The following is an 18,870-nucleotide window of genomic DNA, read 5'->3' as shown; positions in this document are numbered from 1 at the left end:
AAGAGTAGCTTCAGAGACATGTTTATGATCAGTGTTGGAAGAATGTGACTTCAACTCTCTCACATAACTGATGGCCAGTCCTGCTATTATGAGCACTAAATAAGTGCTCCTTTCCTCATGCCTCCAATTGCTTTATTTAAAAAAAGTGGACTAAGCCCCAGATTTCTAAAGATATTTATGTATTGCGGCACTCAGTAATTTTTGAAAATTTGAAATTTAGGCTCCTATATCAGTTAGGTCTTGCAACGCTGAGTGCCACAACATCAAAATACCTTTAGAAATCTGGGCCTAACTTACAAATACACTTAGATTTAAAAGTACATCTAGTGCTCATGAAAGGTGCCAGATTTGAAGCCCTGAAAAGAGATGCCTTTTATTCATCTACAGAACACCTGCATTATGATCAGCGGCAGTGAAAACTTCTCCCTGTTGCCTTGCCAAAATGCCTCTGGAGAGACCACCTTCAGAGAGTAAGCACAGTGCACACTGCATGCATAATTTTATTCTCAGGCTCTTTGCTATGAGAGCCAATTAGTTCAAGTTGGGATAGTGGCATTGAATGTGGATGCCTGAAGAACAGACTGAGACCTTCAACCCATTCCATGTTATTACCAGAAGCTTAAAATTCCAAATTATTTTGAAAAACACACGCCTGTTTTCCATTCACCTTTATGAAACTTTGGAATAACTTGCATTTTTATTGTTGTAGGGCTAGAACCTGCAACCCAAACTTTGGACCTGATCCAAAGCCCATTGAAGCCAATAGAAAGATTCCTATTGATTTCAGTGGGCTTTGAATCAGGCCCTCTGTGAGCAAAGGTTGCATGATAGAGCCCTTCCTGCATTTTAGGTGGGAGGTTCACTAAAATAAAACATATCTGAGATAAAGAATAATGTAAAAGTCCATTTCGCCTGACAATGAATCTCTCTTTATTGGCTGAAATTGGACAACTTTCTCTGGCTTCAGGGACAAACACTGCAATCTAGTGTTTAGAGCAGTGGTTCTCAACCTATTTACCATTTTGAGCCGCCTATGCGCCCCACAATGTATTATGTGGGCCGCATCCAATACTACCTGTATGGCCCTGAGGAGGTCATATAGGCTGCAGCTCTGTGCTGATTGGGCCGCAAGCAGCCTATGGGCTGTAGGTTGAGAACCACTGGTTTAGAGCAAAGGACTTTGAATCAGGACTCCGCAGTTCTTTATATGGTTCTTCCACTGACTAAATGTGTGACCTTGAGCAAGTCACTTAACCTTTCAGTAGCTTAATTTACCCATCTGTAAAATGAACATAATATTTGTGTCAACAGACTTTAAGATCCTCAGCTAAAAGGTGCAAAATGTTTAAATATATTGGTTAATAGGTTTTTTCCCTCCTTGATGAAGTTGATGACTGTCCATGAGAGTGAGAAATCTAATGGCCCTGTCTAGACTGAGGCATAGTCCAAGCAGTGCTTTGTAAGCTCCCTCCTGCAATATCACTAGCTACCATTCTGGGCGTTCAACATCCATGATTGTTATCTCAGTTATGAGCGGGTCACCAAAGGGTGAAAGGCTAGTGACCACTTCTTATTACAATAATCATAATTGCCTCACTGACTAACAGATGTATTGGAGCATAAGCTTTCGTGGGTGAATGCCCGCTTCGTCGGATGCATCCGACGAAGTGGGCATTCACCTACGAAAGCTTATGCTCCAATACATCTGTTAGTTTTAAAGGTGCCACAGGACTCTCTGTTGCTTTTTACAGATACAGACTAACACAGGTACCCCTCTCATAATTGCATCACTGTAATTTTGTATTTCCCCTTGTCTGTCTGTTGTATCCTTCTGTTGTCTCTAATCGTATACTTAGATTGTAAGTTCTTTGGTTCAGAGATTGTCTTTTCACTCAGTGTGAAGTGACCTGATCCCTGATTATGGCCTCTAGGTGCTGCAGCAATATAAATAAATAATAGTGCAGTAATGTACTGTGTTCCATAGCCCAGATTGGGACAGGTTTCTCACATGAGACATTTTCAAAGAATATCCTAGAAGAACTTAAAACTTAAGTCAGACTGTTTGCCAGTGTTGCTTGCCGTTTAGTGATGTGGAAATTGATTGAAATGTTGTAGCTACTGTACGAAACAGTGCAGGACCTATGTCTTGATTGCGGCCCTCTCATTCCATTGCTGCTTCACAGAATACTATGCTTTCTTTTACGAGCAAGGCTTGGATATACAGGATGGAGAGTTGTGACACACTGACACAGAGTAAACAAACACATGTATTTGCATGTTACAGACCTTTACTCTTTGTTTCTAAGGTTGAGTGAAACCGTTCCTTGATGAATTCAAATTCAGCATAGCCTTTTGATGTCAAATAAGAGACTTAATGCCATATTCTACTCCCAGCTGAGTAGTGACTTGAGAGGAGAACTTGCTTCTTAATGTCAGTTGATGTAAGTATGTGTGTATTGATGTAAACGTATATGATTACAGAGACAAGTGGGTGAGGTAATATCTTTTTCACTAACAGAAGTTGGTCCAATATGAGACAAGCATTCAAGCTGTACAGAGCTCTTCTTCACGTTTGTTTACAGACACTCCTAGCATTTTTAACAGAAGGAGCAGTGGTATGGTAGTTGAAGCACATCTGGTTTGGATGGCAAATAACATGTCTTGATCTGCCTGAAATTCACTTTACATTGATTCAAAGGTTATTTTTTGTTCTATTCTCTGTTAATGTCAGCTTGTTTTTTAAACTAGAGAGACTAGTATTTTGGGTTTAATGTCAATAGCTTAGTTAGAAATAACTAAGATTATTTAGGAAACTTGCATTTTTGCCGGTTTAAAAGAGAAGCTTGTTTTTGCTTTCAATTTGTATTTAAAACATTTCTTTGACATTGGCATTTTTCTAGAAAGCTACGTTAACTTTTTTTTTTTTTTTTTTAAACACCGGCTATGAATACTGTCTTTATGTTGAGCTATTTAAAGTTCAGCGCTGGTTGGCAGTATAGTTTGTATTTTTTTCCTTTAAATCATTGATATGTTATTACAGTGCTGTTAAGCGCAAGCTACCCCATTTCACAACTTCCTGAATAATCCACACAGCAGCACTCTGTTAGTACTTTTCTGTCTCTCCCTTTTCATCCGAGTAGGTGGAGTCTCTTCTCAAAGCTGCCTGTGGCATATTCCCCTCCTCCCCTTACCCACCCAGCCCTTTCCTTTCTTTCACTGAATCTCTGAGATAGACTGTGTGGAATTGTGAAGTCTCAAAGACCAGTGACCTCATAGTTACTGTAGAGTCTGGGAAGTGAACATGCTTCTTTGCAGCATAAGACGGGCTGCCTAAAAAACTGTTTCTAAAGAAGGCTTTTTCTCCTTTTCACAGTAAATTAGACTACTGCTTGATGCAAATGTAAGAGGGTTGTTTATCAGACAAAAGCAGGCAAGAAGTGGAAAAAAGAGGCAGTGAAAGTGGCTAAAGTTACAATAGCGTGTGGTGATCTGTGTCTGATCTTGTGAGATGTCACCATTGTTCAGCTGGGTGGCTAAGGTAGGAGGAGTTTTCACTCACTTTCTTATGTATTCTTTTTTTAAAAAGTGTAAGAACTACCAGATTTTTTTTTTACACTGTTAAATCACAGAAATGAGGCATGGGGTGAAGAGCCACATTGCACTTTTTAACTGTGTCAAGTAAAATTAGAAAGACTTTTTGTAATATATAGGTATATAAAATTGTGTTGAGATAAACTGAAGTTATGGTTATTGTTGGATGTTGTATCTTACAGCTGATTTTGTGAAATCAGGAAAAGTATAATTAAAACTGTACTGTAAGTCTGGTCTTATAGCTTATTTGAGTGTAGTAGTTCTTGTTCGCTTTGGAAAAGATGTAAGTAATGGCACTCGCACTGTTCTTGTTCAGAATTTTAGCCAGAGGTTCACAGTGAATATGAAACCAATTTTGGATGTAGGCAAATAATGTGCAAGTCACCTAACTTCCCCATGCCTCGGTTTCCCCAAATGCAAAATTGATGCGACACCTTCCTCATGGAAGTGTTATGAGGATACGTTCATGAATGTCTGTGTAATACTTGACCACCTTTGTTAATTTTGTTGAGCTTTTCAGATAAAAGGTTTTGTTTTCTATTCCATCTTGCAAAATATCTTAAAAAAAAAGTCTCTTTAAATTTAAACTCCAGTTATTTTGCAGGGCAGTGTTCCCCTTTATTTGCCAGCCTGGCCTTTATTCTCTGTTTAAGTGGTTATCACACTAGTGGCATGTTGAAAATTACAGTCCCCTCTACTATCACTGGGTCTGGTCCTGTCTTGCTCTCACAGCAATATGTCCCCCTGCTTACATATTCTCTGTCTGTTGCATGAACACTCATTTGTTGTGGTTGCCCTGGAAATGATATTCTCTGACTTCCATGCGAGCTGTCACAAACATATCCAGTCTTATGGATGATTGTTGCAAAAAAAAATGATGATTCTGTTGTGTAAATATTTAATCAATTATCAGACTGGACTAACTGGGATAACTTGTCAGCTGGACAAAGCAGTGGGTCAAAAAGAAGCTAAGGTTGGAATTTTACAAGGCAGTACTTGTAGTACATCGGCTTGGCTAGTTCTCAGTAGTAAGTAGCACTGCTGACAACACTCCTAACTCTGTTTATAAGAATATCTCATGGCTTTAAAAAAATCTCTAATATTTTTAAGCTGTTTTGTGTTTAATTTTATTCTATTTTTTATGGAAGTTAATCAATATTACTAATTTGGATAGAAAGTGAAACAAAACGGGTGTGTAGAAATTTCTAATTAGGCTGTTAACACAGAAGTGTTCTGGCTGCCAAAACCAGATCAGTAAAAGCCAATTAGGAGGAGTCTACCTACTGGTAAATACTTATTTACATTTTAAAAACAAACATAAGGTCCTGCCAATCTTTGTAAGCCATCCCAGCTATCTGCTGCTCACCACATCCTGGTCCATTCCAAAATAGGGAGTGGTACAAAGTGACAAAACTGTCCAGAAAACAGAGCCTTCTCTAATTCCACCTCTTAAAAACAAACAAAATGCCTCCCAATAGAGCAGGTGCTTAGTAGCATCTGTTAAGGCTTCAGTCCTGTAAACACCTATGCATGACAGTAACTTTATTCACAGGAACAATCCCTTTGAAGTAACATGTGTTCACAGAATTAGGCCCCTGATTGGGCACTGACGCTGCCTCTGGGTACATCTTCCTTGCAGATTTAACCCAGGCTGTTATTTGGGTGTTGCCCATAACCTGGCTCCCATACCTAGGCAGCGCATGACTCTTGCATTTGAGGAGGTTGTGCGCAAGTGCAGAAGCTCCCTAGAAGTGGGGGGGCCCACTGGCACCCAGACTGTGACCCCCCCCCCCCCCCCCCCCCCCCTGAGGCTCTGCCCCGAGGCCCCATTCTCGCTTGGCCTCTTCTCCTGATGCCCCCCTGCCTGCTGCTCGCTCCTCTCTGCCCCCTTTCCTGAGGCTCAACTCACCACTTGCACATTTCCCTCCCCTCCCCCGAACTCTATGCTGCTTGCTCCTTTCTACCCCCTCCTGTCTTAAGGATGAGGGAAGAGGGTACAGAGGGGCAAGTCACAGGTGGGGAGGACGTAGGGGGAAGAGGTGGAGTTGAGGGCGGGTAGAGGTGGAGCGTGGGGCCTGGGGCGGGGGGAAAGAGGCGCAGCACGGGCAGGACCATGGGGGAAGAGACAGAGTGGGAGTGGGGCCTTGGGGTGGAGTGTGGGCAGGGCCATGGTCCGAATGCTGGTGGCCACCCCATTTCTCAGGAGCTTTCGGAAGTGGTGCTCCAAAGGCAGCAGGCCAGCATACCTCCAGAGGGAGGTGCGCCACATCCAGCATTTCTTGCTCCGTTTGGAGAGGCTTAGCCTCTCCAAGCCTCTTATACTTGCCACTCACGCTCCCATCAACACACAGTCCTCTTGCCCAAGTTTCGTGGTGCTTTGAACCTGAGCTAGCTGGCCTGCCCTGGGGTATAGGCTAAAGCCTGAGTTAGGCTTTCACATGGGCTGGTAACCCACCCACTTCATAATGAGTAGCAGGCTAAAGCACTTGATTGCTGATAGTCCTCCAGTGCCTTTCCACAATTCCGTCTGTGTGCCCAGAACAACAGACGAGTTCTCCCACAATTCATTGGGAAAGAATCATAGATCAGCTTAGCTTACTGCAGCACAAAGAACCAGTAGCCCATGTGACACAGACCGGAGTGCAGCACCAGTTAGGACACAGTAACTTGGGTGTGGCTTTGCAGTGCTGGCACTGCTGCTCGCATCTGGGCTAGGCTAATCCAGGAGCTCAGACCTAGGTGCCAATTACCCAGGCTACCTGTGCAGTGAAGTCATATCCTTTGTGTGTGTGCTGTGCACCCTTAAACTTGCCAGTAGCCTTAGGTAACTAAATAAAATGATGCCTAAAAATGCTGAATTTTGAAGAGTGATCTCTGTCTATGAAATGTTTCTTCGTATTCTGATACAATCTAGTGCTACCCATTAGAATTCCCCTTGCTAAAGTTCTGCCATGATTTCTATTATAAAACTATATTTGGATGTTTCTTATAATACGTGTCTCTGAGACAAGATATAGTGATCAAGTTCTTGGCCTAGGCATGAAACTACAAATTGATCTAGCTTAGAGGCAAAGGGTTTATGTTCAGGAAGTCCGGAGGGCAAAGCTGTTATTGTTGTTTGTTTTTCAATATGGGTTTTAAAATAATTTTTTCTTCCTTTTTACGATGTCTTTTTAAATACAAATCACTACAGTATCTATTGCCCATTTTCTTAATGTTTTGTTAAACTAGCACTTAATTCCCTACAAACATACACTGCAGAGAATTATGCTTGGCTCCACCTCTCCTTTTCTTGACCCTCAATGAGTGACTTGCATTGCAAATATTTTTACTAGGGCTGTCGATTAACCACAGTTAACTCACACGATTAACTCAAAAAATTAATCGTGATTAATCGCACTGTTAAACAATAGAATACCAATTGAAATGTATTAAATATTTTGGGATGCTTTTCTACATTTTCAAATATATCCATTTCAATTACAACACAGAATACAAAGTGTACAGTGCTCACTTTATATTATTTTTTATTACAAATATTTGAACTGTAAAATGATAAACAAAAGAAATAGTATTTTTCAATTCACCTCATACAAGTACTATAGTAACAACAAAGAGTCTGGTGGCACCTTAAAGACTAACAGATTTATTTGGGCATAAGCTTTCGTGAGTAAAAACCTCACTTCTTCGGATGCATAGAAGTACTATAGTGCAATCTCTTTATCATAAAAATAAATCAGAATTTACCAAGACATTTTTCAACTATTTATCTGATAATCTAGTCTCATTTGTTTCTTTGGGCAAAAAAAGGTCAACACCGTTTGCTTGCAGATATTTAAAATGGAAATGGTCAGTTTAATGGGGCTGTTCCCTGGGGTTCTTCAGGTCTGTATATTTCTTTCATGCTGTGACCATTGGGCCTGGTTCATGCGCTCTTTGCTTAGATGTGAATGAATATAGAACATGCACTGAAGCCTTTTGGAGTGAAGTTCTTATAAGCATCTGCTTTCAGATCCCGGTTGACCTCCAAATCTAATAACGAACGGATCTCCAGCCAGACTGAATGACTACCTGAGCTTGCTACTTTATAACTCTTACCAGGGTCTAGCCCAGAGGTGGGCAAACTACGGCCCACGGGACCATCCTGCCCGGCTGCTGAACTCCCGGCTGGGGAGGCTATCCCCGGCCCCTCCCCTACTGTCCCCCCTCCCCTGTAGCCATGCTGGAAGCACTCTGGTTTACCAGTCCTGCCCGGCTGCGCGGCTTGCGCTCGCCCACCTCACAAGCTTTCCAATAAGCCTGTCCTGCGGCTCTGAATGGCATGGTAAGGGGGCGGGGAGTGGCGGGGTTGGATAAGGGGTTAGGGAGTCCCGGGGGGCAGTCAGGGGACAGGGAGCAGGGGGTGGTTGGATAGGGGGTGGGGTCCCGGTGGGCGGTTAGTGGCTGGGAGTCCCGGGGGATGGTCAGAGGATAGGGAGCTGGGGGCGGTTCAATGGGGTGGAGGTTCTGGGGGGGGCGATCAGGGGATGGGGGGAGTTGGATAGGTGTGGGAGTCCCCGGGGGGCTTGTCAGGGGGCAGGGGTGTGGATAGGGGTCGGGGCAGTCAGGAGACAGGGAGCAGGGGGAGGGGTTGGATAGGGGGCAGTCCCGGGAGGGGGTGTTCAGGGGACAAGGAGCAGGGGGGGTTGGATGGGTTGGGGGCTCTGAGGGGGGCAGTCAGGGGGCGGGAAGTGCGAGGGAGCCGATAGGGAGTGGGGACCAGGCTGTTTGGGGAGGCACAACCTTCCCTACCTGGCCCTCCATACCATTTCGCAACCCCAATCTGGCCCTCGGGCCAAAAAGTTTGCCCACCCCTGGTCTAGCCTCTACAAATCTAAATACAACATTTAGATCCCAGCTCAGTCCTCCTTCCGTTACTCACCCAAGTAGTCCTATTGAAGTCAGTAGTACTACCTGTAAGAACAAGGCAAGCACAGTTTTGGGGGCCAAATCAGTGGCAAAACAACCGTTAGGTTCAGTGGGAGCAGACTAGAGTTATTGGCCCCTTAGGTAACACAAGACAATACTACAGAGTGGTTTAACCTTTACATTTGACTATGCAGTTCATCTTTATTTAGTTCTCTTGCTATCAGCTATTTATAGTCTGAAATATTAGTTATGTTTTAAGCCACCTTGCTAAGAGGCGCAGGCCTGGTCTATACCTAAAACCTAGGTTGACGTAGCAACATTGCTCAGGGCTGTGAAAAATTTCACGCCTTAAGTCAGTCTAACCCCACTGTAGACTCAGCTAGGTCAACAGAAGAATTCTTCCAATTAACTAGTAACCACCTTTTGAGGGGATGGATTTACTACAGCAACAGAAAAACCCCTTTGGTTGCTATAGTGCTGGTACTGTAGACATACCGCAAATGTGATGAAATGTCTATTTTAGGAATGCACATTAGAGATGAATGTGATCGAGAATACTCAGCCTGCAATTCAGCACGGAATTCCCCAGGCACCAGTGATTTTTGGGAAAACTCAGCCAATGCTGAAATAGCAGTTGAGCAAAAGTAGTAAACAAATATTATTCAGTCCCTAGCCTCTACAGACACCCTCCTTTAGCTTCTGCTTCTTGGACCATCCGCAACAACAGTACGAATTACAAGAAGGGATGTTGGCCATATCAACATTTTGGGGATCATCACCTTCCTCTGCTCCAGCCTCACAAAAAGGCAGGCCATGCAGCCTTTGCCAAGTCCAGCATCCATCAGTGTCATTTCATGGATCAGTTCACAGGGTTGCAGGAATGTTGCAGCTCATATTTCTCCTCCTGAGAATCTAAAAGTCGTATTGTCTCTGAGAAGCCTCCGCCCTAAAAAGATGTTGAGAATACATTGATCCCTGTGCCAGCTAGTAAACACTTGCATTCTGAAAAATCAAACACTTATAAAAAGACATCTCAAAGGTTGATGGACTTGGAGCAGTATGTGTGGCACAGGCATTGGCGAGAGGATGTAGGAGGTAAATCTTCAGCAGAGATCCTGTTAACCAAAATACAGCCTGAAGTAAACTTATTTTACCAAGCCAGATGCCCTTAAAACTAGCAAGTTAGAGCTGGAATACTGATGGACCCATAAATGTCAGAGGTATATTATCAAGACAAAAAAAGCTGAGTTCCTTTGCTTTCTTGGCATACAGAGATATGCAAAACCTGTGAGGGGACATGCCCTAAACAGATCTTATCAATTAACTCAGATGCACAGGATAATAATTCAGGGGAGAGAAGCTGTGAAGACTTATGCTTTGTCTACACTGTACTTTCATTGTTAAAACTTTTGTCGCTCGGGGGTGTGAAAAACACCCCCAGCCTACCACACCCCGAACAAAAGTTTTAATGATGAAAAGTGCCGGTGTGGACAGCACTTCTTTGGCAGGAACTGCTCTTCTGTCGATGAAGCTACTGCTCCTCATTGGGGGTGGTTTTGTTGCCGGGAGACCTTTCTTGCAGCAAGAAAGGATTTGCAGCAAGATCTTTCAAAAGCTGTGAAGGGGCAGAGGTATCTTTATCTGGTAAGGTATCAAAGGGGTAGCCGTGTTAGTCTGGATCTGTAAAAAGCAACAGAGAGTCCTGTGGCACCTTTAAGACTAACAGATGTATTGGAGCATAAACTTTCGTGGGTGAATACCCACTTCGTCCCACATGCATCAGACGAAGTGGGTATTCACCCACGAAAGCTTATGCTCCAATACATCTGTTAGTCTTAAAGGTGCCACAGGACTCTGTTGCTTTTTATCTGGTAAGGTTTTTGTAACAGACATTCTGCCTAGGTTTCCGCCACGTCTTTTTCTGTGTCATGCTACTGAAAGGCTGAGCCAGTATTCTTGGATCAGTTGGCTAGGTGCTCAGATACTATGGGAATGAGCATGGCCTAAAACCCTATATAGACTAGAATAGAACCCATTCAATGGAGTTAGAACAAGATCATACACATACCTAGTAAGCACTGATTAGAGTAAATGGAGTTCCTTCAAGGGAAACTTGCAAAGGAGTTTCTTTAAATTGGGTTTCTGCCCTCTCTATTGTTGGTTTGAGGTTTTTTTAAGGCCTGAGGAGTTTATTTTTAAATTTGTGGGGGGAAGGTAGACCTTATTTATTTTATAACTATTGGGAATATGAAATCTGGTCTTGTGGGGGAAATCTTGGGGATGTTGTAAACTGTGACCAGAATAGAAGAGAGAGAGATTTTGAATCTTTAATAGAGACATCCTCCAAGTATATGATAGGTATTAGAGCTAAATAAATTATACCAAAACCAAACCAATCTGAAAAAAATCCTTTACGCAGAGTCTATGGTGACTGGAAAACCAGGATAAGTCTAGGAATACTCTATGCTCCCCTATAGCCTTTAATTCGATGTGCTAACTAATGTAAAAACAACAAACTGTCCTGTCTTCACTGGGATTTTACCTTGTTATAGTTAACTTGAGTTAAGAACATACCTTTTTCCTGACGAAGACAAGGTCTTTTTCACTTCCCTGGTCCCACTGCCAGGTCCAAGAATTGCCAGATTTGGCAGGTTTCAAGCAACCAGGATTCTAGACTGCAGATGCCCCGAAAATTCCAGGGGATAGGTAAAGAAAGTGCGCACACACACATTCAGTAAATATACCACAGAATAGGCAACACCGAACTAAGTGAACAACCCTTCTCTATCAAATTGATTTTGACTTCGAGGAGCTTTGGCACCAAGAAGTGTTACATTTTGTTAGATTTTAGGAGCTGCCTCTGCACATTTGTTGGATCATTGGTCTGCTGTTATAGCACCAATCAGGTGAGCTCACTGAAGCTGTTGTCATGGAAATGTGGATGGTTCCAACTTCTTTAAATGTTGCATACTTTTCTCTTTTTGTTTCTTTGGGCCTTTCTACAGCCCAAACCTCCTAAAATGCAACTAGAGATACATAGAAAAAAAAAGTCTTGCATATTATGTGTACAAGCTCTATTTTTAAAGGCATATATTAGTAGTTACCAGAGTTTTGACTTGAAAAAAAGACAGGAATTTCACATTTCAATTAACATCTCAGTGGGAATGTATCCTTTCTCAAATGCGGACACTATGGCTTCATTGTGCGACCACAGCCTGCCTGGGTGGTGATTGGGGGATGGAGGCAAAGCATCATCCCCTCCCCCGCCCTTCCTGTTGCTCCTGGCTGCACCACCCTGCCTGTGGAGACAGGTGGGGCACAACGCTGAGGGAGCAAGGTGAGTTCTTGACCTATGGGGGGAGCGCAGTGGGGGTCAGGCTTCAGTCCTGGGTGCTTGGGCGGTGGGCTCAGGTGGCAGGACTTAGGGAGCCTGGCTGTGCGGACCAGGTCACCAGCCATAGAACTTCGGGTGCCAACACCCAGCTCCAGCTGTGATGTTTTGGGCGCTGCCCCCAGCTTTGGCCATGTGGCGCTCGCCTGTGGCCAAGCCCACAGGGCTTCAGGCTCCAATCCCTGGTCACGCAGCAGCAGGCTCTGATCCCTGGTTGTGGCCGAATGGTGACAACCCCTGGCTGCATGATCTGATCCCCAGCCTTAGCTGCTGACCCCAGGCGCTAGCCCTGGCCACCAACCCCTAGCTTCCAGCTCTGGATGCCAAACTTTAGCCCCGGCTGTGCGGCAGCAGGCACCCTGGGCTCTGGCGGGTGCTGGTCCTGGGCGTCAATCCCCAACAGTGGTCGCCAACCCCCAGCCATGGTTCCCCAGCCCTGGCCGCCGACCCCTCACTCCGACCTTGCGGCAGCGGCCACTGGTCCTATGTGCTAGCCCCCCAGCTGCCGCCGTGAGTGTCTACCCAAGCTCTGGCACGTGCTGGCCCTGGGCGCTGAGCCACAGCTCTGGGCACATGGCAGCAGGCTCTGACCTCAGCTCCAGCTGTGCAGCTAGTGCCCCCGACTCCGGCTGTGCAGCTCCTGCCCCCGGGCTCTGGCTGCGGGCACTGATCCCCAGTTGCATGGCTGCTGACCCCAGCTCTGATCGTGGGGCTCACCACCCACCCCCATCACCCCTTGTCCCCACTCCCTCCCTTGGCCCTGCATCCAAATCCCTCCCCCATTGCCCCTGGATCCCGCTGCCTTCATGGCCCTGCATCCATTTCCCCTGGCCCATGCTGATTCCCCCTCCAATCCATCCATCCAGGGCTTAATTTGTCCTGGGACTTGCTGCGAAAAGTGATATTAACAAACATGCAAATATCACTTTTCACAGTATTGTTTTTATTATTGAGTCTGCAAAAAAAAATAAACCTACATAAGTACATTGCAATGATTTCAATGATTTCAAGTGTCAGAGTGGCCACCAGCCAGAGTTGGTGACCGCACTCTGAGGCCACCAAAAATTTTGTTGTGAGAACCCCAGCTATAGGGTACAGCTAGATGGGGAAGTGCCTGACTCTTTCATTTGATATGTATTCCTAAAACAGAGGTAGTAGGACACACTGTGACAGAATTCAGAAGTGCATTTTTGATGAGAGAATCTATTTTTAAAGAGCCATTGCTGTTCATGGAGTACAGTGTAGTATATGAAGGTCTGTATTGTGTTTTTATTTGTATTCTTATAATACCTAGAACCCTATTTTGCTAGGGGCTATACAAACACAGAACAAAAAGACAGTCCTTTCCCCAAAGAGCTTACAATCTAAGAAACTGAATATTAATGATGGCAGAATTGCAATGGGTTTATCTCTGTCTCAAGTTTGGTATTGTAATAGTGGAGTTAATATCTCCCATGCGCAATTAAAAGAAATTCACATCCATTGGCTTGATAGTTGTGGCTTCAAAACTTGACAATGCTTACCATTATGCTATCATTCTTTGGTGTGGGAGACATGTCCTCTCCTTCTGATCACTCTGGCTGACTGTAGACATTCAGGGAGTCTTTCCACTGGCTTGAATGGGCATTGGATCAGTCTATTGGTTCATTTTTTGGGGATTCTACTATAGCATCAAAGGTCCTATACCACTTTATATCTGCCAGATGAGAGCTTTAATAGCCAGGTCATCACTTTCAAAAGTGATTTTTGGATGCCTTTCTTTTTTGGGTGCTCGACTTGAGGCACTTGGAACCTGATTTTCGAAGATGCTGAGCATTCGAAACTGCATTGAATTTAATGGGATATACAGTTTTTAAGTACAGTAGTCTTAGGAAAAATCGGAAAGGTCGGAATTTAGGGTGGAATTTTCACGGCAGTCTAAGAGTGAGCTGCCCAACTCCTTCTGAATGTCAATGTGCTCTGGGTGCCTAACTCCACTAGGTTCCTTTGAAAATTCCAGCCTTCATATTTTACAGAACAAGAAAAATAGCATAAAGGAAAACTTGTGATGTTTTAAGAGACTTGACATGTTCAAAAGGGGGATGTCTCTTAATCTTAAAAAGGGAACAGAGATTGAGAATTTCTTTTGCGCATCAAAGGAGTTGGAGTATTATGTAGATCAAAGGAGGTATCTATTAAGCAAATAGAAACAAATTATGGGAGTTTCAGAGATTTTATATTCAGAAGTGAAAATTTATTATTTGAAGTTTATGGACAGATATGTTTCTTTTATTTATCAGTACTCAATAATGTATTCCTCTATCATTCAGTTTATTTGGAGAGACACATTTGGAGGCCCCACTTTCCCCACCTATCCATCAGCTCACTGACCACACACTTAATAGCTCTTTCTATGCCAGTCAGCCCTTTATCCAATGTGAAGACACCTTTAACTCAAAATCCAGTCTCCCTACCAATTATTTTGGTACCAATCACACTTTCCTGGGGTTTTTTTTTGTGTGTGGTGGGGAGGGTTATTTTTGTTTTGAAGTTTCTTTTCTCTATGGATGTCTTGTGTGAAAGACTCACACAGAAGGAGAAATGATTGCTGTCAAATACAAAAAGTTAAAAGAAAAAAAAATCTATGTTCTAATCTCTCAAGTAGTCCTAGGTGGTATTTGTCACAATAGAAAGTTTTTTTTTTTAAATGGAGACAATTGTAATATTTATGTTGATATTGTCCCTTTAAAACCCCAGCTGATGAGCTAGGTGCCTCTTTACATCTGCACCGCAAATAGGTGTGTGGTAGTGCTATATGCACACATCTTTCCACTCTCTTTTTGCTCTGCAGGATGTTTGCCAAATCATTCCTTTTGTTGATCTGTGGAAAAGAATAAAGCAAGCCAAATCCTTGATGTATGTTTAAGCTGATCACTCAGCTTGTCATATGGGATTTTTAAGACAGTTGCACACCTCAATTGGAAGGAGGGGTGGTGTGGTTTTCTCTCCATCAACAATGTATGGCGGTGGTGGGGGGGATGGACTACCCTCTCAGTGAGTGATCTTCAGTAAGGTCCCTCTCCTGAGATAATTTGAGAACCCTGCTTGAGAAGTCTCATAATGTGGACTGGCCATGTCACTGTCATGTACCATCTCCTTGAGAACTACAGAAATAGCTTACGCTAAATGGAAAAACATCATTAGGGAAGTAATGTATTTTTAACTGTCTTTGCTAATGAAATTTAGTAGCTGACAACAAAGAGGGGAGCCGGGACTATGGCTAGCCTCCTCTTTGTGGCCATTGTGCTTAAGTTTTTCTCAGACAGTTGAATAGTTCTCATTCAGGTCACACAATGAAAGATTTAGGTTTAACGGCCCTGCTGAATCACAAGGAAGTCAGTAAGTTTTCTTGGACTCATTTCAAAATGCAAAATATCATTCTTTCTCTGTTGTGTTGGTTAAAATTTCCCTACAGATTCCTTGCATAACAAAACTTTTTGCTTGGAGAGAAGTACTTGTTTCACTAAATGCATTATTTTCTTTCTTCTTGCCTTAATGCATTGTGGATTAATACATTGTACACATCAATAATTTAAAACAGCCCCTCATAAATGCCTAGATATCATAAGTGATGAGCACTTCAGAAAGGCGCATGTAAGTGCATTGTGAAACTAAATTTGCAGACACTCCTGTTTGTTAGGTTATTTTCAGGTCAAAGTAACTTTCAAAAGTTTATAAGTTGGGTGATTATCCTGTAATATTTTAGAAATATTGAATCCTAGACAGCAATCTCTATGAAAAGCATGGATTACTTGTAAAAATAAATTTAAATGAGTGTTTTTAATATTAAAATGCTTGATTAAAGGTCAATAACTTGTTACATCATTCTTCTTCCCAAAGAAACATTCTTGTAAAAACATCTGATACATTTTTAACCCTTAAAAATATTGCATTTTATTTAACATCACTAAAAGGCTTACTAGTGCAGTACTATTTACAAAAAGGTGGCTGGTTCTCTTAAGTAAAACCGAAGGGACTTTTCAAGATGGTTTTGCCCTTGTGAAATAATCTGTTTCTCAGTCACTGTGTGATTAACCAGTCCTTTTGGGAGTCTTGTCCTTCTCTGCAGAGACCTGAGGAAGTTCAAATGTGCCACTTAAGTGACCAAGCAGTAAACACTTCCTCATCTGCAGGGGAATTTAAATATTGATAGACAAATAAGATTTGTCTCCTTCTTCTTAAAACTATCTAGCTGCTAGTTTTATTCCTCATTGTGTGGGGAAACTTCCTGTAATTATGTCCCCCTAAATTCTGACCTTCCCAATTTTTCCTAAGACCACTGTACTTAAAAACTGCATATCCCATTGAATTCAAATGCAGTTTTGAATGCTTAGCGTCTCTGAAAATCAGGTTCCAAGTGCTTCAAGTCAAGCACGCAAAAAAGAAAGGCATCCAAAAATCACTTTTGAAAGTGATGATCTAGCTATTAAAGCTCTTATTTGGCAGAGATAAAGTGGACCTTTGATGCTAAAGTAGAATCCCCCCAAAATGCACCAATGGACTGATCCAATGTCCATTCAAGCCAATGGAAAGACTCCCTGAATGTCTACAGTCAGCCAGAGTGATCAGAAGGAGAGGACATGTCTCCCACACCAAAGAATGTCATAATGGTAAGCATTGTCAAGTTTTGAAGCCACAACTAGCATGCCAATGGATGTGAATTTTTTTTAATTGCGTATGGGAGATAGTAACCCCACAATTAAAATACCAAACTTGTGACAGAGTTAAACATATTGCAATTCAGCCATTTTAGATAGAAACACAGAATAAAAAAAGTGTGAGAAATACCTGGGAAAATATTAAATGTTCATATCTAACTAAGGTTTAAATTTTAATCTGTTAGATGGGTTTAAATCTGGAGTTACGCCATTGGCGTTAGTGTACTAAATTTGGATTTACAGCAGTGTAACTGGGAATTGGACCGATGTTGCTGGGTGAGAGAAGAATGGTCTCTGGCTTCCCTACTCCTAGAAACCCATTTGTATATTTCACTTTTTAAAAAGTCAATTTGTGTCCTTGGGGCCTTAATTCTATAATATTTGTTTATGATTTTTAGGGAGGTGATGTGACTTAGGGTATGTCTTTATTGCGACGGTTCGCTTGAATTACTAGTTAGGTCTGGGCTATACTACAGACTTACATCGGTATAACTGCATCATTCAAATTTTACTTTTTGCTACTACTGTATATCAGACTCTGATTTGTTTCTGTCCTCATCCAGAATAAACACTAACAAACTGTTAGTGTGTATCATCAGGCCCACACAGAGTTATTGTGTGACAGGCTAGTGCGGGGTAGATTCACACCCCAGCTTGCCACAAACTGAATGTTCACCGGAGACGAATCTGTGGTGGGGTAAAAGGAGGAATACAATTCTAGCTTTTAAGAAACCGGTTTCTGTAAGAAGTGTTACAGAAACATCACCTGGAGAGATGGAAAATAGTTCAGCAATTAACACCTTGTTTAAGCTCCTACAAATGTGTTCAGGGATGTGTAGGACCAAATAAGGCATGGTCCCTGTTCCAAGGAATGCATAGTATCCAAGTATGTGATCATGTAAGCCAGGAGTAGGCAACCTATGGCACGTGTGCCGAAGGCACGCAAGCTCATTTTCAGTGGCACTCACACTGCTCGGGTCCTGGCCACTGGTCTGGGGGGCTCTGCATTTTAATTTAATTTTAAATGAAGCTTCTTAAACATTTTAAAAACCTTATTTACTTTATATACAACAATAGTTTAGTTATATATTATAGACTTCTAGAAAGAGACCTTCTAAAATGTTAAAATGTATTACTGGCACGTGAAACCTTAAATTAGACTGAATAAATGAAGGCTCAGCACACCACTTCTGAAAGGTTGCCGACCCCTGATGTAAGCTCTCTCTATATGGTCTATTGGGATGTTTCACAAGAGGAGAGTTTGCAGGATGGTCCCCCAGAAAAGCAGATCAGATGCCCAAAGCACTTTGGACCTGATCCAAAACTCACTGAAGTCAAAGAGAATCTCTTTCCATTGACATCTATAGGTTTTGGATCAGGCTCTATGTGACTAGGAGATGGCCAGAAGCGTGCAGCAATTTTGGGCATGTGCATTGTATTTATATTTAATATGTTTAGTAGAGTGGTGGGTCTGGTACTTCAGGCTTCATGGAAAAAGTGTATCTTGAGGGGAGCCTTAAAGGACGAAGGTGAAAATTGGATCACATCAGTAATGTTATCTATCAATCAAAAGCAACAAAAACCCCACCAGTCTTTCCTATTTTAGTATAACCCAGAGTACAGTTTTGTTCTATTTCTGGTCTTGTTTATAGTGATCAGTAAACACTTATTTAAGACATTGTTTTTTAGAAGGGAAAGGAAACCTTTTGAGTCAGTTTAAGTTTCATGGAGTACTCTCTGCTCACACGACCATGTAAAAAGGGTAGTCTTTGGAATGTAGTTCTCATCAGTTACATGGAAAATTCTCAAGCTCAAGTCGGCAGTAGTATTAAAAGGATTGTGATCTGAGAAAGCATGTACTATATCGGTCTGGTTTATTTGGCAATTTTATTAAGCCGTCATTTATAACAGACTGAAAATTTACAGTTCTCATTATGACTTTATATGGTAACCAACTAAAACAGGAGTATTTGTTGGGTACACAGTACTTATTGAATAGTGGAGTTTATGCTATTGCTGTCTTAGAGCTATTTACATCACTATTTGTGCTATGACAGGCTAAAGTATTCCTTGAATCTGTGATGATGTACTCTTTGGCCTTGTCCACAGAAAGCTTATTTTTCTAAAATTCTTATCTTTGCTAACATTGGTGCAGTTCCACTGCAGGCAGCAATGATGGGTGTCAAGAGCTGTTGTAAAGAGCTGCAGAGAGCCATTTGCAATGCACAACAAGAAGTTTTACAAAACTCAGGAACTATGCTACAAATTCTTGAGTGCTAACTA

General features: G+C 42.4%; 1 protein-coding gene across 10 annotated transcripts in view; it reads left to right on the top strand.

Moving 5' to 3' along the window:
- The window catches only part of TBC1D1 (TBC1 domain family member 1), a 184,555-nt gene that overhangs the window by 53,360 nt on the left and 112,325 nt on the right, over nt 1–18,870 (top strand). The window contains exon 1 of one of the 10 annotated variants that reach the window (XM_034770853.1): nt 3,205–3,538. The exons of the other annotated variants lie outside the window; for them this stretch is intronic. Within the exon in view, the coding sequence (XP_034626744.1) occupies nt 3,509–3,538 (30 nt within the window). The 5' untranslated portion in view covers nt 3,205–3,508. Of the gene's footprint in view, nt 1–3,204; nt 3,539–18,870 lie in introns of those variants that run through there. 10 annotated transcript variants of the gene reach the window in all.

The sequence above is a fragment of the Trachemys scripta genome, chromosome 5 (genome assembly GCF_013100865.1).
Source record: "Trachemys scripta elegans isolate TJP31775 chromosome 5, CAS_Tse_1.0, whole genome shotgun sequence".
Lineage (NCBI taxonomy): Eukaryota > Metazoa > Chordata > Testudines > Emydidae > Trachemys > Trachemys scripta.
Note: the sequence above shows the minus strand (reverse complement) of the source record. Positions and strands in the feature narration are given on the sequence as shown.